Consider the following 20,879-nt stretch of genomic DNA (forward strand, 5'->3'; position numbering starts at 1 on the left):
GGGCTTCTTTAATTAAGAGAGAAGGGAAGCCATTGCTCATTCTAGTCAATTCTTACCCTTGACGGTCTTCTCCTATAGCATTTCTCTTCTATTCAGTGTCACTAAATGAATTTACCTTCTCAGTGAAAAGCTCAGGTACTATTTTTTAAGGGTCAGTTTAAAAGAAAAGATTCATGAAGTTCCTTGAGAAAAGGTATCTACCAAATTAAGAAAAAATATGTGTATATACCAACATTCCATTGTATACAATGCATGTAAAATTTCTCATACTCTTAAGGAATTCCTTTTCTGGGATTTCATTTAAAAAATAACTTAAAAAGAGAGAAAAATTTACCTGTATGAAGATTTTCATCACAGTATTATCTACAGTGATAAAATATTAGAATCAAGTGTTCCAAAAGTAGAGGTGCTGTTAAATAGTAATATAGAAATTTGAGTAAATGTTATACAATCATTAAAAATGATTATTGAGAAGATGGTAGCTATAAACTGTATATGACAGAGAAAGTGGAATGCAATATTTAATCACTTCTATTACTATAAATGCATAAAATTGTGTGTGCTTGTAATCATAGAAAAAAGATAACCCCCAAAAATGAAAGCAAAGGGCTTCCCTGGTGACTCAGTGGTAAAGAATCTGCCTGCCAATGCAAGAGACGTGGGTTTGATCCCTAGGTGGGGAAGATCCCCTGGAGTAGGAAATAACAACCCACTCCAGTATTCTTGCCTGGGAAATTCCATGGACAGAGGAAACTGGCAGAGCCTACAGTCCATAGGGTCGCAAAACAGTCGGACAGAACTTAGCGACTAAACAACAAAAAATGGAAAGCAAAACCCATTTGATTTTTAGAGTTCATTCATTCATTCAACAAACCATTACTTGATGCCTTCTTTGTAACAAGGAGCAAGTAACAGTGATTTTTTTTTTTTCTTTTCTTGATTTTGAGTACATTATTTTGCTGTTTCATTCTGGCAGTAAAATAATTCTGAGTGACTCTCCTGTCAGAATTGAACTAGGAAATCTGTGGAAATGAAAGACTGTAAGCTTTTGGCAGATTTCTATGAACACAAGCTCACTCAGTTCTCAAGGAAATGAACCCAGGAAGCTGCTAGGCTTCATGGGACTGCAAGAAGAAGTGGCCACTGAGCATAAATAATAAGCACATTTAGAGGAAGCCTGGGGGAACAGGGTAGCAATGAGCAACCTGGCTGCCAGGGAAAATAGGTGATGGTTTGATTGTCTTTTCCACCTGATCTTCCAGGATGCCATCCTTCAAAATCGAGCACTCTGGCTATTGATCAAGAAAGAATTTGGAATCTATTCTAAAAGTCAATATAGGATCTGGCAAAGAAAACTGGCAAAAGATCCAACCTGGCCTCCTACAAACAGGACAGATTATTCAGGCGATGGCAGAAATGGATTCTACATCAACCAAGGCTATGAAAGCTCTGAACAGATTCCAAAAGAAAAACTTAATTTGGGAGGCCAAACTACAGAACAACATTTCTGGACCAGACTGTAATCAGAATTGTTAAACAGCATCCTCCTTTTACCAGAATCTAAACACTGCAGAGAGGTGGTAATAGTCTACCCTTTTCTTTTCTTCCTCCATCTGAAGATTCAAAGTGCATTTCTCAGTGCACTGAACCTTGCAACAAAGGACTTTACATATGTTTATTTTGACCGCATCCTCTATCATTAAGAAAAATAATGCATTTTCTAAAGTATCATTTTTTTTCTAACAGGTTTTATTCACAATGTATAGCGTTGACTTGCTTCAAATGCACAGCTCTTTAGGGTAGTAAAATTAATGGTATGGACATCAACAGAAGAAAGAAAAGTTGAAGGAGAATTTAATTTTGAAAGTTTCACCAATGTATTTTTATTTTCATCTACTGAAATAAAAGAATCTATATATTAAAAAAATCTTCTCTCAATAACTTGTCACACATTTACTTAATCTTATATTCACTTGCAAAGAACATCTATGCATATATCTCTTCTCCAGGTTACAGAATTCTTCTTTTTGGTTCTTTATATGGTTTTAATAGAGAAACAAGAATTGAAATTTACTTCAGAAAATTCACCCCTGTTGTTAAGTGTGGCAGTGGAGAAAGATGGAGGTGTCTGATAATTGTTTATAACCTTGGCTTGGGCACAGCTAAGCAAACTCTACTGAAACTGGCATCTCCCAAAGTATATTGCTTTGGGGCTAGTGAGCTAGAGGTTCCAGATTAGATCACAAAAATAATGAAACTATTAAAATGTACTTTTCACTCTTAAGAAGTATGGTACCTTTATTTGCTTTTTATTACTGACAAGGAAAAATCTCAAGTCCTAACTCTAAAAGTTGGCCCAGACTCATCATTGCTCATATGAAAAAAACCAATCCCAGGGAAGGAACCCATAATGTTTTTATCTACAGCATGACAATTCTCAGAATATTAAACAACCTTAAGTTCCATTTCATCTTTTCATAATCTAAATCAATTATTAGATGCACATTAATGATCACAAGAAAGGGTACATCCTTTACAAATACGTTCTGCACATTATTACCTTTAACATATATCAACCTCACTGTGACCTTGAGAGGATATTTATTCCTAGTGAACATTTTAAATTACCTACTACATTTTCCTTGTAACCATAAATCTAATTTTGCTAATTAAATGGATCTTTAATGGGTCATAGGCAATTAGCTAAACAGTCCCATTCCATGAGTGCCAATTACATGCCTAATACTGTGATATATGGATTCAATCATGTCTTTACAATTATGAGATCTTTGGGACTGAAAAAATTTATCAACATTTTAGCAATTCATTGCTGTAAATAGTACCATAAACTTTGCTACACAAGCCAGCAGCATAAATGCAAATTCCTATGAAAACAAGCATTTTATGTTTATATTTACTTTTTAACCTTTTCTTGGATGCACAGCTCTTGGAGAGTGATAATTTTTAAATGTGTCTAATTTAGTGGATACCAATAAAAGAACAAAATATCAAAAATATTTTTAGCTAAAGATTAAGAAATATATCAACCTAAAACATACAGCAGCTCAGGTTCCTTGAGCTGACATATCTCTATTTAGTAATTTGACTTTTAGAATGAGAGGATTCAATTGATACTCTAGTATATCTAGATAGCATAAAAATATTTTTTAATCCTTTTTCAATAAATGTTTAGCTTCTCTCAGTTTCTTCAACAATCTATTAGGTATCTGATAGGTGATATCTTTATTTCACATATCTTTTTGAAAGGTGGGGATGGGACATGATAAATTAGGTCTCTGCACTAGACTTTGATTTAATCTAGTCTAATACACTAAAAATACACTCAGAGAAATGTTTACTAGTTTTGCAAAAAGATGTTCGATAAAAGCATAATGAACATGGCCACATATAAATGGACAGGCTGAAGCTGCCCATCACCAAGAGTGGTCATTTTGGGGGGAAACTGATGACTTTGTGTGCTTACACTTAAGGCTGAACATTACTAGGGCCCTGAACACTATTTGTGAAAAAAATGAATCCACGAATTTAAAAGTGGATTTGTAACAATTATTCAGTATTGCTAAGATTGTCTTCTGGAGTGGGCGTTTCCAGTTATCCAGAATTTTGATTTAAGGGTCCTCAAAATATTCTCTGTGTTGCCAATTCCATTCCCTCTGTCACAGGCAGTGTGGTAATTCCACCACACCCAGGTCTCCTGTTCAAAGCTACGATTTGTCCTCTGCAGGCATGTTTACTAAAAAGTAAGCATATCCTGGGGGACGTAACACATAAAGATGCTGCCAGTTCTGCCCAGACTTGATAATACTAGGAAAGAGCCCTTTTTTTTTTTTAAATGTTACTGTTACTTAAGAGTAGGACATAATAGGAATAAGAAATTGAATTTAGAATAAAAATGAAAGGATAACTTTGGACCATGCTATCAGACAGAAGACACTTACTATTATTCCCAGAGGAACAGTGGAGGAATACAGAGTTTTGGGGTTTACCTGGAAAGAGAATTGGTGCCATAAGAAGGAGAAGGAAATGGCAGCCCACTCCAGTGTTCTTGCCTGGAGAATCCCAGGGACGGGAAAGCCTGGTGGGCTTCCGTCTATGGGGTCACACAGAGTCGGACACGACTGAAGTGACTTAGCAGCCATAAGAAAGGGAAGGGATAGTCAGGGAACAGGAGGAAAGATAGGGTCTCTATGGGCCCTGATGGAAGCACATGACCCTTTCTTGTTATCATTGTTCTTAATCCTACAATTAGATTGTAAAGACTTTCTGGCCCAGGAGTAAAATCAAATCAGTTTACTCCGTCAAAGACTTTGAGGCAGCTGTTTTGTTACCTTTATCTACCATATTTTTGTTTCCCTCCCTGCACCACAACCCTCCTATTTACTTAAACTTTTCCTTTATTTAATGTCATACTTTTAGCTGTGATACAATAAAGATGTCACTGACTAGCCATGTGGTTTGGAGGGTAATGTTATAATATCTGATATAATCCCAGGATAGAGAGACAGTCATCCATTTTCCCCCATCTGCTACCAAACAAGAATTCCACTGGAAAGGTATTAAAAAGTAGTTTGTTTCATCCAACACACAATCAATAAAATGCAAGAATAAAATCATGAGCCTCTCCCTGACTGAAAAAGTAAAAGTGTTAGTCACTCAGTCATGTCCAACTCTTTGGGACCCCATGGACTGTAGCCCACCAGGTTCCTCCATCCATGGAATCCTCCAGGTAAAAATACTGAAGTAGGTAGCCATTCCGTTCTCCAGGCGATCTTCCCAACCCAGGGATTGAACCCAACTTTCCTGTATTGCAGGCAGCTGCTTTACAGTCTGAGCCACACCCCTTGACTTCTAGTAAAAGCCATAAAAAGTAATATAGGATATTGTTTGCTAAATATGGCACCTTAAACCTATGTTTAATGATGCCTTACTCAGGCTTAAAGGGCCAAACTCTTCAAATACTTCAAAATCCAAAGGGAACAATGGAACTCTGTAGCAGCAGCAGTCCATTCCTGCTTGTCACATACTCCTGACAGAGGGGCTGCTTCCAGGGAAATCACTGGATCCCAAACACTGGAGCCAAGAGCTCCTTCTCCCACTCGCCTCCTGCTCACACCTGCACCGGGGCAAGGAGATGAGTACCCACTCCCAGATGGTTTATTAATAGAAGATTCTTAAGCTGCCTAACCAAATGCTTTATTTCTATATTTCTTCTTCACCAGAAAAGGAACATGAATTTTGATACCAATCCAAACAATTAAGGGTTTTCAACATTTTTTTTTTTTGTCACATATGAAAGGTTCTTAATTCCTCTGGCAACATAGTTACCCTCAGGGAAAAGAAAAACAATATTTATAGAAGAAAAAGGAGAAATGCTGATGTGATATCAAGATCCGCTGCTGGTTCATTCAAAAGGCCACTGCTTCTTGTTCAAGCTACCACATGAATCTACACTACTAAGGGAGAAAAATTTCCAGGGCTCAATGACGAGATAATGTCAGTAAGCAATTTATTAAAGAGTCTGCCATCCATCACTGGAATTTGGAACAATAATGATGCAGTGAAAATAAGTATTCACCACAGGTTACTTTTCCTCCTTACAAATTCCTTCAGCTCCAATATCTCTTCAGTAAATTAATAGAATTTTGCTCTTAGTCTTTTTGGAAACAAGCCCAGGAAGGAGAAGGCACCAGCAGCAGCTGTCACAAACCCAATGGTACTTATCGCTCGGCTGGCCTATAAGGAAAAAGGAATCAAAAACACATCTTATTCTAAGAGCATCTTAGTGTCCTAAACCTCAGCTTTAGCTTGTTTCCTAAATCAGAGACTCATTTTAATGTACGATGGACGAACTTAAAGCTGAATGCAAAATTAAAATTTTGTACGAAGATGAAATAAATTTATAATTATTATGACAAAGATATAAATACACATAGGTATATAGTCCTATTTTTATAGCCTCTGACAGTTTACAAACATTATGCCATAATTCCTAATAATCATCATGGTACACCTGGACAGTATAGCATTACTGTTTTATACAATTTGAGAAGTTAAAAGTGATTTGCCCAAGGGAGGTAATAGCACCAGGGTGTTTAGATATAGTTTAGTCTTGAACCATGTGTTCTCCCCCTATACAACTGCTACTCCTAAGCACATACTCATTTGACTGGGTCTGTACCAAGGTGAAGTGTGTGTGTGCGTGTGTGTGTGTGCATGCGCGTGTGTGTATTGGTCGAGGGAGTGTAGACAAGATAAGAAAGCAGGAGTACTCATTCAAGAAAAAGATGACAGCTCCTGGATGGACATGTGTGTGTGCATGTGTATGTGTTCCCTGACTTAAAGCTGTTAGGAAAATAATTCAGGAATGTGATCTGAGCTAAATACCATACACTCTTACTTGGTAGATATACTTTCTATTCCAATAAACAAACTTCAAGATAAGTCAATACTAATGTTAACTATTATGCAAAAATTAATTTCTCATGTAGACAAACAAAAGTAAATCACTCTCAAGTTCAATTATCCATAAAGGAGTTCAGACATTTATAGCTTTAAGGGTATTAATCATCATCATGATGAGGGAACTGATGAATATTCATGGTTGCATGGCACTCAACTAATATTACCTTCCATCTGCAAGGGTCTGAGTGCAATTTTATGACCCAAAGGTCACATTCAGATACTTGTGTCATCAGGTATTTGGAAAACAAAGAGTTGTTTTCTAAGAGTTAAGAATCAGGCTTTCAAATAAAGCAAAACATTTTTCCTAAACGACTCTGGGGACCAGCCCAAATGCTGAAAAAACCTGACCCAGCTAACACTGGAGCATGCCCTCTGTCTAACCCATAGCCCTCCACCACTGAGCCTGCCACCCCCATATGCAACATAATGCTCCCTCCCTAACTGAGGCTTCCCTGTGGGGAACAGGCAGCAAGGGCTCTGGCCAGGAAAGCAACACAAAGGTAAGAGTATTCACTTCATCACACCACCCTGTGGTCTGTAGGGACACGGCCTATAATTTAACTCTCTCCTCTGCCACCATCCCTAATTGCAAGGGAGAATGACATTGGTAAACAATTGAAAAATCCTATTTTAGTTTACAACTCTTAATTTTATGTATTTGGTTGGTTGGCTATTTCTTTTATTTGTAATTCTTAATTAGTTGCTACCTAAATTGTTTCTGAGCAGAATTTACTGTAGCAGAGAAGTACCCACATAGCACACAGGGAGCAAAAATGGGGTGGGAGATACAAGATACTTGGCAGAATTCCAAAAAGGGGCAGAATCAATAATCAGACAGGGATCAAGGATTGCAAACCAAGTCCAAACCTCATGCAGTTCAGATCCCAAGGAGGTCTGACATAGGAAAAGTGGCAGGCAGTGAAAAAATTGGAAGGTATAATTGGTGTCTGTAAACAGAGGTGTCAATCGGCAGCAGGGGAGAACCCTGGGAAAACCTGCAGGATCCTGTGGGGGAAGGGGGACAGCTAGATGCAGTCCTAACTCACTGGATGTCTTTCAGCCACTAGAAACAGAACATGTGGGAGAAATCTCATACATCAAAGAGACCTGCGGAGAGGACAGACAACTCAATCCTAAATCAAAATTCCCTGAGACTGCACAGGCAAGATACAATTATAATAAACCACTCTCAGTGTGTAGTTCCCCAAATCCTAAACATTTATTTCAAGTTGCATTCTAAATGGAAAATTCCCACGTAACTTGGACAATCCCTTAGTTACGTGTAACAGGATCAATCTGCAAGATTAAAAAATCCCAGGATGTCTGTGGTGAGCCAGCAAGAACAAGAACTTTGTGTGACTGATTTAGAATTATCAGATCACCAAATCCTATCCTGCACACTTTGTCCTATACAGGGCTTTCAGATGTTTTGGGGATAGGGGCAGGCATGATAAAGACCTCATTTGAGGATCTATACATGCCCAGTGAAATGTTAGCTACAACTGAAGCAGCTAGGTCTAGGCATCAGTGAAGCTGGGTCACAGACAACTACAGTGGTTATCAAAAATCTCTCTAAGGCTACAGCGCTGCAATGAAGCATAGTCAGGGTGTACTGTGTCAGCTGGTACAGGCACATTCAAGGGTGCTGCCATAGTTCACAAAGACAGGCATATTTTAGTAACTTGTTTAGACTCTAACAGTGAGAAATATTGATTTTAAGAATTTATAAAGACAAGCCATAGGCTGGAAGAAAACATTTGTAAAAGAAAGGACTGTTTTCCAAAATATGCTAAGAACACTTAAAACTCAAAAACATGAAAACAAGTAAGCAACCCAATTAAAAATGGGCAAAAGAGTTTGAGACACATCACTAAATATGATGTGCAGACAGCAAATAATATATGAAAAGACGGTCAACATCACACATATTTATGGAATTGCAAATTAAAACAATGGTGATATCACTATGTACCTATCAGAATGGCTGACCTCCAAAACACCGTCAATGCCAAATGCTAAAGATGTGGAGCAACAGGAACTCTCATTCATTACTGGTGGGAATTCAAAATAGTACAGCCACTTTGGAAGCTAGCTTGGCAGTTTTTTTTTTTTCTTTTAGCAAAACTAAACATATTCTTACCATATGATCTGGCAATCATAAGCCTTGGTGTTTATCCAAATGAGTCAAAAATTTACATCCTCAAAAAAGCTGCACACAATGTTTCTAGCAACTTTATTCATAATCACCACAACGTGGAAGCAATCAAGATATCCTTCAGTAGGTTAGTGGATAAATAAACTGTAGTGCGTCCAGAAAACGGAATATTATTCAGTGATAAACAGAAATGAGCAATCAAACCATCTAATGAAAAGACACTGAAGAATTTTAAGTGCATTTTGCTTTGTATGATTTCAACTATATGACATTCTGGGAAAGATAAAACACAGGGCAGTAAAAAAAGTATTAGTGATTATCAGAGGTTTATGGAGAGGGAGGAATGAATGATAGGCAGAGTATAGAGATTTTCAGGGCTTGGAAACTATTCTGTATGATATTGCAATGATGGATACATGTCATTATATATTTGTCAAAACCCACAGAATGTACAACACAGAGTGAACCCTAATGTTAACTATTCGAGGAGAGGAAAATTCTTTTCTTTACCCATCTTAAGTTCTCAGCTGAGGCTCTGTAATAAAAGACAAATTAACAAGAAGTAAATGAACAGAAGTTGATTAACATGCACATCTCATACACTCATGGGAGAAATCCAGGGAAGAAGTAACTCAAAGAGGTGGCTGAGAATTCAGACTTATAGAGCATCTTCACCAAAGAAAAATAAATTTGTAGAGAAATGAGGGAAAAGTGGTTCGTCTTCCACGGGCAACAACCTGTGGGAAGCTAGGAAACTAATGGTATATAGAAGCCTGTAAGTAGTTTGTTAAGTAGATTCCTCTAGTGCCCTCTCCAGGCTGCTAAGCGTCTTACATTAAACATGGGTTGTCCCGGATGATTACCTTTTGTCCTTCCTGGTAGAGTGGGGAGGGGGGACACCTTTGAAAATTTCTGTCCTACTTTTAGAAAAATAGGGGGAAGGCAGGAAGCTTTATTTTCTTCTGCTCCTACTCAACTGCTTCTCAATTGCTCAAAATAATCCTTATGCCAAAGTAATATATTTGGGGTGGTATGCTCTGCTTTCCTTCAGTATGAACTCTGGTTGATAATGATGTATCAATGTTGGCTCATCTTTTATAACAAATAATCCACACTGCTATGGGATGCTAACAGTGGGGAAGGATATGTGTGTGTGTGTCGGGATGGGGGGTAGAGAATATGTGGGAATTCTGTATATACTTCCAGCTCAATGTTGCTGTGAACTTAAAACTCTAAAAAGCAAAGTCCATTAATTTTTTCAAAAAGTACAGAGAAGTACAAAGAAGAAAAGGATAGGACCCACAATCCTTCCACCTTTCTAATCTTTTTATCATTTACTGTTTTTTTTTTAACTGGGAAATAGATGCGGAGTCAGTGGAAACAGTGACAGACTATTTTTTGGGCTCCAAAATCACTACAGATGGTGATTGTAGCCATGTAATTAAAAGATGCTTACTCCTTGGAAGGAAAGTTATGACCAACCTAGACAGCGTATTAAAGAGCAGAGACATTACTTTGTCAACAAAGGACCGTCTGTCTAGTCAAGGCTATGATTTTCCCAGTAGTCATGTTTGGACGTGAGAGTTGGACTATAAAGAAACCTGAATGCCGAAGAATTGATGCTTTTGAACTGTGGTGTTGGAGAAGACTCTTGAGAGTCTGTTAGACTGCAAGGAGATCCAACCAGTCCATTCTAAAGGCGATCAGTCCTGGGTGTTCATTGGAAGGACTGATGCTGAAGCTGAAACTCCAATACTTTGGTCATCTGATGTGAAGAGCTGATTCATTTGAAAAGACCCTGATTCTGGGAAAGATTGAGGGCAGGAGAAGGAGACGACAGAGGATGAGATGGTTGGATGGTATCACCGACTCAATGGACATGAGTCCAGTAGGTTCTGGAGTTGGTAATGGACAGGGAGGCCTGGCCTGCTGCAGTTCATGGGGTTGCAAAGAGTCTGACATGACTGAGCGACTGAACTGAACTGAACTGAACTGGAAATACACAGCCATTTTCCACACAAACTGTTCTATGCTCAGGATCCCTGAGCCTTAAAGGGACCCCAGAAACAAATCTAATATTAGCTATTATTAGTACTATTATTGATAGTAATAAAAATAATAATTCAAATGCTGCAGTTTCTGTTAGATCAACAGACTATTACTGAAGAGTATCAACAAAGACATATAAAATTGCTAAAATAAAAAGTAATATCTATGGAAGTATACCTTTTATTGGGATGAATAATATTTAATAGAACATGCTAAGAAACTTTAACAATCTCTTACAATCTATGAAACAACTTTGTTTGATAGATTAGGAAACTGATAAACATGTCCAAAGTTATCCAGGTTAGAAGTGGTAAAGATGGGGTTCTAGCTCAGATTAGCAGAATTCCAAAGCTCAGATGTGTCTTTAAGGCTGTTACTACACCCATAAGAACCTGCTAGAGAAGAGTTCTACCAGTTCTTGAAAGATAGTTACTTTTTCATGGATCTTGATCTGGGTATAAAAGGTGAAAAGACGACAGAGTACAAGTGAGAGTCAGAGCAAAAAGAGACCTGTAATATCTTTTGATGTAGTCACATTTTAAAAAATTGCTGATTGAGTATTGTGGATAACTTTATCATTAACAAACTTTATTTCCTACCACTACTTTTCAATGCAAAAATGAGCAGATGTTTATGTCTGTATCCTCTGTTTTAGCTCAAAAACAATTTATTGCTACATGTGTATAGTTTATTATAGTAATGTATTTCCTAGGAAAAATGAATTTCCAATTAAATTATTTCTTAATAAAAACAAATGTATCCTTTCATTATGTGATATTTTCCATTCTTCCAAGCTTTCGTGAGCGGAGTTATAATTTCAATCCTTAGAATAAACATATATACAACAGATCTACCGTTTCAAGATACTGGGACCCTTTATATATTCATTTTAATAAACCTTTGGGTTAAAATATCAATGATGCAATTGAATTGGTGGGAAGGTAAGTAGGGAAAGGGTAACTGAATCAAGCTTGCTTTCAGTGAGGAATCTGCTACACTACTGAACAGTGGTGGTAAATAACAAAACTATAAGCTTCTTTAAAAATAAAGTCAATTAATCCACTAAAAAATCATCCAAAAGCTCAATGAATCAAAAGTGAAAGTGAAGTCACTTAGTCGTGTACGACTCTTTGCAAACCCATGGACTGTAACCTACCAGACTCCTCTGTCCATGGTATTTTCCAGGCAAGAATACTGGAGTAGGTTGCCATTTCCTTCTCCAGGAGATCTTCCCAACCCAGGGATTGAACCTGGGTCTCCCTCATTGTAGGCAGACACTTTAGTGTCAGATCCACTTAAAAGCACAACATTTCTTTGAAATTAGTGTTACAAGGAAATTGAAGACACCCACAAATCTATGGTATTAGTTAGCCTCTTTCAGTTAATGGAAAAGAATCTCAGTACTACCATCTATGTTTTTGGCAAAGGAACTCCCACTCAAAAAAGTCAACATTCTTTTCAATATATATAGTTACTGATTAAACTGCAGCATGGTAGGGTAATGAAAAAAGAAAAAAAACAAAACAAAACACTGAAGGACAGGGCGTATTAAGACAGACAGAAAGCCATGGTCTTGACTCTGCTTCAAGTCCCTTCTAGCCCCAGATTCATGACACAAAATGTTCTCGTCTGTTTGGTCATGAACTTTCTGGGTGACCGTCAGTAACTCAATTCCCTTCTTTGTCCTTCAGTATTCTCATATATTCTTGTTCTTTTCCATTTCTTTGAGGCCTGAAAACTTGATCAAGATTGGGTAGTTATCTTCGCAATGTAAGAAACTTTTATTTCTCCTAAAAAAAACTCACCTGCTCTGAAACTCCTTCTCCGTATCGAAGCAAAGTCACAAAATGCTCACAGTTGTTGACAAGTATGTCATACTCCACCTCTTGCCCAATAACAAACTCTGACCGTTGGATAACTTCTTCAACAGGGAGAGGGGGGTATGTATCATCATATTTATTGTTTATTCTGTATGTGTCTTTTCCAACAACATCCTTCAAAAGCTGCATCTTCACCAGGGCCTTTCTGCTGAATACAGACTTGGCACTTGTAAACGATGCGGAAATGCCATCCTCTATAAGGAGAATTCTGGTTAGCAAAACACAGCAATCCAGCCCAGTGAACTCCAATGCCATCCTAACTTATCCTCAAACCAGAAACCACTTAATCTTACTAACCATCAACACTCATTCTCTAATTTATCAATAACACTTATTCAATACTGTAAGAGTGAGAATATAAGAACACTTTTTGAAAATTTCTATCTCCCCATTGGGATTCCCTGGTGGCTCAACAGTAAAGAATCTGCCTGTCAATGCAGGAGACATAAGAGATGAGGGCTTGATCCCTGGGTCGGGAAGATCCCCTGGAGCAGGGCATGGCAACCCATTCCAGTATTCTCGCCTAGGAAATCCTATGGACAGAGGAGCCTGGTGGGCTATAGCCCATGGGGTTGCAAAAGAGTCGGACAAGACTGAGCGACTAAACAACAACAAACAGAACAAACTGGGTGTGAAAGATCTACTCATTCTTGAGGAATAAGTTCTCTATCAATTAGTATTATTATTAGGGATTTTGGCATATGTTTCTAACATAGTACAGAGAAGATCACTGCCCCCTTCTATTAAGCCCCTGTTTTTTGGCATTAGAACCCTTCTAAACTAGTATGCTCGGGCTTAGCAGCAGAGTGTGAAGATTGATGCTCTCCTCTTACGACTAAGCTGCACTTCTTACAGCCACTTCTCTTGCTTTTACACTTGTTCTTTTAATCAGGCTTTACTTTGAAATCTGCAGGGGCCCCAACGCATTTGACAGGATCAGTTGGGATCAGCTGGAGCCCTGTCTTTGTTTTGCGAGTTCTTTAGCCAAGAAGCAGGAAGTCCTAAAACTGAACCGAATGCAGCAGGCACTATGTGGTCCTTTGCTCTGCTCCAGCCACCGGTTACAATGCCCTGTGCCCCACCTCTCCATCTGACTGCCTCTATTGGTAAGCCTTTGCCTAGACAGCCCCAAATCTCTGTACCCTGACTTGCCATGGTTGTCATCTGAGACTGGAAAAGTGATTCCTTACTGTCCAGCTTTAAGGCCAGGCCCTCGGCCCTCTCTATCCGCCCAAGATTGCTACGCTTGGCCATTGTTAAGTAAACCATGAGATGAAGGGCTGCTATACAACCAGTGTTTAGACACTTTTCCTTTCAGTAATGACTAAAAGCAAACTGTTTTGCCTACTCCTCTTTTTTTTCACTCCTTTGAACTCCTTTTTGTTGGAGTAGCATTTTCAATTAATACCTTACATATTCCAAATTCTTACACAGTACAAGTTCACGGAACATGTATATCCTAGTTAGAATTACTCATCAACTAGTTTGAAGCAATCAATTTATTGATGACAAAATCAAAGCTTGGAGAGAGAAACTGGCTTGTGGAACATCACACAAGTAGTTAACAGAAACAGGAATTTAATTTCAGTCAAAGTTCAGTCCTTGAACCATATTAGTATGGAGCTTAAGACGTGAAAAAAAGGAAAGAGCGTAAAAGCCTTATATTGTTTTCTAAATGTGAAAGTTGAAGAGATAATATAAAGAATTCCTTAGTATTAATCACTAGACTCTGCAGAATGAATAGCTGTGTATCATAAATGTCATTTTATTTGCCATTTCCATTTCCAGTATTCTAGAACAAGTGGCAAATAGCTCAAAATCTCGCAAAAATTATTTCATTAAAACTTCTCAGAAGCTCTCAAGATAGTAAAACTTCAGCCTGTAAACACTTCTTTTTAAAGATATCTTGAGGGAATGAACTGTGGTGTTGAAGAAGACTCTTGAGAGTCCCTTGGACTGCAAGGAGATCCAACCAGTCTATTCTAAAGGGGATCAGTCCTGGGTGTTCATTGGAAGGACTGATGCTAAAGCTGAAACTCCAATACTTTGGCCACATCATGTGAAGAGTTGACTCACTGGAGAAGACTGATGCTGGGAGGGATTGGGGGCAGGAGGAGAAGGGGATGACAGAGAATGAGATGGCTGGATGGCATCACCGACTCTATGGACATGAGTTTGAGTGAACTCCAGGAGTTGGTGATGGACAGGGAGGCCTGGCGTGCTGTGATTCATGGGGTAGCAAAGAGTCGGACTCGAATGAGCAACTGAACTGAACTGAGGGGAAAAATATTCTAGGCTCTTTGTTATTTGCATACATTTTTTAATAGCTTGTACTCATTTCTAAACATGTAGAAAATACAGAAAAGTACAGCATAAACACTAAATATAAATTACCTGCTATCCTTCCAGAAATAACTATCATTATTAATGTATTTATACTGTCTTTATCACTTGCAAACATACATGTATGTGTTTGCATTAACATGTATGTGTGTATATATGATTTCTTTGCAAACTTGGTACCATATTACATATTGCACTTTTAATCTGTAATTTGCCAATAGTTACAAGATCATCTTTCATGCAATTAAAGATATCTAGAAATAACTTTCAACTGTTAAAGTGGCCATTGTTTTAGTCTGCTTAGCACCTCATTCTACCACTTCTTCTTTCTTTCTAGAAAAGACTCTGTCTAAGCCAGTCATACTGTCCCATTCCTGGACACAGTGATGGTTCAGTAATGGACAGGAGACCCACACCAGACAATCAAGAGTCATTCTCCATGATTTTTCTAACTTAAGCAGACAAGGAGTATCTCTCTCCTGTGGGTCACCAGCCTACAAGGATGTGAGCCTAAGGATGCCTAGGGTCATCAGTTCAGCCTCTTAGACATAGCCTGGGAAAATAAATAAAATATATACAAGAAGAATGCAGGTGTGGGACAAAGAGTTTTGATAGTGTTTAAACTTCTAGATCCAGGTATCCCTGGACCAGCATCATCTCTACCCTTCCTGTAGTTTCCTTCAGTAAAGCAATAAATTTGCCTTTTGTCTACACTAATTTATGTTACTTGCAACTAAAAAGTTCTACCAAACACAAAATCCGAATATCTGACTAAATCATAATTCATTTAACCATTATCTTTTTAATCTTATTAATGCATTGTCTAAATTTTTTACCCACCATAAAAAAATCAATTTACTTTTTTTCCCTATTTTTTCCCATTGTTCTTTTTTTAAACCATTATAAATGAGATAGCAGTGAACACTCTCATATACAAATACTAAATAAGTTCTCTAAAAATATTTCCCAAGAATACATTCATAGAGGTAAAATTACAGGGTCAGAGCAAGGGAACTCTTTTAAGACTTTTAATGTGCATGATACCAAGTCACTTCAGTCACGTCCAACTCTTTGCAATCCCATGGACTGTAGCCCACCAGGCTCCTCTGTCCATGGAGTTCTCCAGGCAAGAAGACTGGAGTGGGTGGCCATGCTCTCCTCCATGGGATATTCCCAACCCAGGGATCAAACCCATGTCTCCTGCAGCTCCTGCATTATAGCGGATTCTTTATCACCCAGCCACCAGAGAAGCTCAAGACTCTTAATACATCTTGCTAAATTGTTTTGGGGAATGATTTTATCAACTTGTATTTCTATCAATAATATCCTGTGTTCATTATACCTTTATCAAAACTGATTTTCATTTTTTAAAATTCTGCTAATGTGAGAGGCATAAAATCTATCATTTTATAATTCCTAGATGACTAAAAAGCTGAATGCTTTAAAAATTGGTATTGGAGTTTCATCTTCTACAAACTGTCCACAATCGTTTACCCATTTGTTTGTTGGGATTTGAGTATTTGCTGTTCCCTCAGATGCAGAAATTCTTGCCCCAAATATCATGTACTGGGTTTCCTCACCTCTTTCAAGTTTTCTCAAATGTTACTTTCTCATGAGATTATCCCGACCTGCTAATTTTCAACTGCAGCAACTACAACTCCCCAGCACTTCCTATCCTGCTTCTATGATTTATCTTCTCCATATCACTTATCTCTAATCTAACATTGCTTTCTGTATTCTGTTCATACTCCCTCTCTCAGGCTCTCTGTCTCCTCTCTCTCTGACTCTGTCTCTCTCTCTCTCTGTCCACTAGAATGGAAGTTCTACTGTGGAGGGATTGGTTTATGTATCCCTAGCATTTGAATAATATTTGGCACATACAAGAAAAATCTATAAATAGATGTTAAGTGATTGAAATAATCTGTTTATATTATATATAAAGACATTGAATCTTGTCACATTTGTGGCAAATATTTTGCACAGTTGATTCAGTTTAGTTCAGTTCAGTTGCTCAGTCATGTCCAACTCTTTGCAACCCCATGAACTGCAGCACACCAGGCCTCCCTGTCCATCACCAACTCCCGGAGTTTACTCAAACCCATGTCCATCGAGTCAATGATGCCATCCAACCATCTTATCCTCAGTTGTCCCCTTCTCCTGCCCTCAATCTTTCCCAGCATCAGGGTCTTTTCAAATGAGTCAGCTCTTTGCATCAGGGGGCCAAAGTATTAGAGTTTCAGCTTCAACATCAGTCCTTCAAATGAACACCCAGGACTGATCTCCTTTAGGATGGACTGGTTGGATCTCATTGCAGTCCAAGGGACTCTCAAGTCTTCTCCAACACCATAGTTCAAAAGCATCAATTCTTCGGCGTTCAGCTTTCTTTATAGTCCAAATGTCACATCCATACATGACCACTGGAAAAACCATAGCCTTAACTAGACGGACATTTGTTGGCAAAGTAATGTCTCTGTTTTTTAATATGCTGCCTATGTTGGTCATAACTTTCCTTCCAAGGAGTAAGCATTTTTTAATTTCATGGCTGCAATCATCATCTGCAGTGATTTTGGAGCCCAGAAAAATTAAGTCAGCCACTGTTTACACTGTTTCCCTATCTATTTGCCATGAAGTGATGGGACCAGATGCCATGATCTTAGTTTTCTGAATGTTGAGCTTTAAGCCAACTTTTTCACTCTCCTCTTTCACTTTCATCAAGAGGCTCTTTAGTTCTTCTTCACTTTCTGCCATAAGGGTGGTCTCATCTGCATATCTAAGGTTACTGATATTTCTCCCAGCAATCTTGATTCCAGCTTGTGCTTCCTCCAGCCCAGCATTTCTCATGACATCTGCATATAAGTTAAATAAGCAGGGTGACAATATACAGCCTTGACATACTCCTTTTCCTATTTGGAACCAGTCTGTTCATTGACTTTTTAATTGTGTGTTTTTTTAATCCATAAGTTTAAAATCCTAATGTTACTTGGCTTTTGTGATTTCTTCAATGCCACTTTAGCCTTAGAATTGTTCACTGTTGTCCAGTCGCTAACTTATGTCCAACTTTTTGGGACCCCATGCACTACAGCACACTAGCCTTGCCTGTCCTTCACTATCTTCCAGCATTTCATATGATGTACTCTGCATATAAGTTAAATAAGCAGAGTGACAATATACAACCTTGACATACTCCTTTCCCAATTCTAAACCAGTCCACTGTTCCATGTCCAGTTTGGACTACTGATTCTTGACTTATACAGCATACAGGCTCCTCAGGAGACAAGTAAGGTGGTCTAGTATTCCCATTTCTTTAAGAATTTTCCACAGTTTGTTGTGGTCCACACAGTCAAAAGACTCTAGTGTAGTCAATGAAGCAGAAGTAGATGTTTTTCTGGAATTTCCTTGCTTTCTCTATGATCCAGTGGATGTTGGCATCTGTACATCTGGAAGTTCTCGGTTCACTTCCTGCTGAAGCCTAGCTTGAAGGATTTTGAACATAATCTTGGTAGCACGTGAAATTAGTGAACTGTATGCCTCTTGAGAAACCTATATGCAGGTCAGGAAGCAAAAGTTAGAACTGGACATGGAACAACAGACTGGTTCCAAATAGGAAAAGGAGTACGTCAGGCTATATATTGTCACCCTGCTTATTTAACTTATATGCAGAGTACAACATGAGGAACACTGGGCTGGAAAAACACAAGCTGGAATCAAGATTGCCGGGAGAAATATAAATAACCTCGGATATTCAGATGACACCACCCTTATGGCAGAAAGTGAAGAGGAACTCAAAAGCCTCTTGATGACAGTGAAAGAGGAGAGTGAAAAAGTTGGCTTAAAGCTCAACATTCAGAAAACAAAGATCATGGCATCCTGTCCTATCACTTCATTCAAATAGATGGGTGGAAACAGTGTCAGACCTTATTTTGGGCTCCAAAATCACTGCAGATGGTGATTGCAGCCATGAAATTAAGACACTTACTCCTTGGAAGGAAAGTTATGACCAACATAGACAGCCTATTAAAAAGCAGAGACATTACTTTGCCAACAAAGGTCCATCTATTCAAGGCTATGGTTTTTCCAGTGGTCATGTATGGATATGAGAGTTGGACTGTGAAGAAAGCTGAGAGCCGAAGAATTGATGCTTTTGAACTGTGGTGTTGGAGAAGACTTTTTTTTTTTTTTTTGGTTTCTCCAACTATGTTAGTTTATTAGACCATGTAATTTCACATTAAAAAATCTAAATAATTAATATATTCACATAGTTCACATTTCAAAAAGAATTTTAAAAATGCAATGAAAGATGTCCTTTACTTTTTCCACTAAACACCCAGAATCCCTCTTATAAGTAAACCATGTTATTAGGTTTACATATATATTTTTAAATAAATTTATTTTACAATATTGTATTGGTTTTGCCATATATTGACTTGAATCCGCCATGAGTGTACATGTGTTCCCCATCCTGAGACCCCCTCCCACCTCCCTCCCCATGCCATCCCTCTGGGTCATCCCAGTGCACCAGCCCCGAGCACCCTGTATCATGCATCAAACCTGGACTGGCGATTCATTTCACATATGGTATTTTACATGTTTCAATGCCATTCTCCCATATCGTCCCACCCTTGCCCTCTCCCACAGAGTCCAAAAGACTGTTCAATACATCTGTGTCTCTTTTGCTGTCTCACATACAGGGTTATCATTACCATCTTTCTAAATTCCATATATATGCATTAGTATACTGTATTGGTGGTTTTCTTGCTGGCTTACTTCACTCTGTATAATAGGCTCCAGTTTCATCCACCTCATTAGAACTGATTCAAATGTATTCTTTTTAATGGCCAAGTAATATTCCATTGTGTATATATACCACAGCTTTCTTATCCATTCATCTGCTGATGGACATCTAGGTTGCTTCCATGTCCTGGCTATTATAAACAGTGCTGCGATGAACATTAGGGTATACGTGTCTCTTTCGATTCTGGTTTCCTCAGTGTGTATGTCCAGCAGTGGGATTGCTGGGTCATATGGCAGTTCTATTTCCAGTTTTTTAAGGAATATCCACACTGTTCTCCATAGTGGCTGTACTAGTTTGCATTCCCACCAACAGTGTAAGAGGGTTCCCTTTTCTACACACCCTCTCCAGCATTTATTGCTTGTAGACTTATGGATAGCAGCTATTCTGACTGGTGTGAAATGGTACCTCATTGTGACTTTGATTTGCAATTCTCTGATAATGAGTGATGTTGAGCATCTTTTCATGTGTTTGTTAGCCACCTGTATGTCTTCTTTGGAGAAATGTCTGTTTAGTTCTTTGGCCCATTTTTTGATTGGGTCGTTTATTTTTCTGGAATTGAGCTGCAGGAGTTGCTTGTATATTTTTGAGATTAATTCTTTGTCAGTTGCTTCATTTGCTATTATTTTCTCCCATTCTGAAGGCTGTCTTTTCACCTTGCTTATAGTTTCCTTTGTTGTGCAGAAGCTTTTAATTAAGTCCCATTTGTTTGTTTTTGCTTTTATTTCCAATATTCTGGGAGGTGGGTCATAGAGGATCCTGCTGTGGTGGAGAGTGTTTTGCCTGTTTTCCTCTAGGAGTTTTATAGTTTCTGGTCTTACATTTAGATCTTTAATCCATTTTGAGTTTATTTTTGTGTATGGTGTTAGGAAGTGTTCTAGTTTCATTCTTTTAAAGCAGTTGACCAGTTTTCCCAGCACCACTTGTTAAAGAGATTGTCTTTTCTCCATTGTATATTCTTGCCTCCTTTGTCAAAGATAAGGTGTCCATAGGTGCGTGGATTTATCTCTGGGCTTTCTATTTTGTTCCATCGATCTTTATTTGTCTTTCTGCCAATACCATACTGTCTTGATGACTGTGACTTTGTAGTAGAGAATGAAGTCAGGCAGGTTGATTCCTCCAGTTCCATTCTTCTTTCTCAAGATTGCTTTGGCTATTCGAGGTTTTTTGTATTTCCATA

The 20,879-nt window shown here is 38.3% G+C and overlaps 2 protein-coding genes across 16 annotated transcripts in view; one reads left to right on the forward strand and one right to left on the reverse strand.

Annotated features, from left to right (window-relative positions):
- ATP13A5 (ATPase 13A5) overlaps positions 1-1,844 on the forward strand; it is a 124,854-nt gene extending 123,010 nt beyond the window's left edge. The window contains exon 30 of one of the 2 annotated variants that reach the window (XM_055407746.2): positions 1,263-1,844. In XM_055407746.2, coding sequence (XP_055263721.2) covers positions 1,263-1,523 — 261 coding nt within the window. In that variant the 3' untranslated portion in view covers positions 1,524-1,844. The remainder of the gene's footprint in view (positions 1-1,262) is intronic. The other variant, XM_055407754.2, reaches the window with a different exon arrangement.
- Positions 1-20,879, reverse strand: part of PLAAT1 (phospholipase A and acyltransferase 1) — a 68,515-nt gene that overhangs the window by 36,756 nt on the left and 10,880 nt on the right. For 11 of the 14 annotated variants that reach the window (XR_016037879.1, XR_008683441.2, XR_016037882.1 and 8 more), the window contains exon 4: positions 12,493-12,761. The exons of 1 other annotated variant lie outside the window; for it this stretch is intronic. Coding sequence is in view for 4 of the 13 variants with exons in the window: in XM_088838153.1 (XP_088694279.1) it covers positions 12,493-12,761 (269 nt within the window). In the remaining 9 variants the exon portion in view is untranslated. Of the gene's footprint in view, positions 1-1,866; positions 5,755-8,442; positions 9,174-12,492; positions 12,762-20,879 lie in introns of those variants that run through there. 2 more of the 14 variants (XM_055407767.2, XM_088838186.1) reach the window with 2 other exon arrangements.

The sequence above is a fragment of the Moschus berezovskii genome, chromosome 1 (assembly GCF_049115385.1).
Source record: "Moschus berezovskii isolate FMDL1 chromosome 1, NW_MosBer_1.0, whole genome shotgun sequence".
Lineage (NCBI taxonomy): Eukaryota > Metazoa > Chordata > Mammalia > Artiodactyla > Moschidae > Moschus > Moschus berezovskii.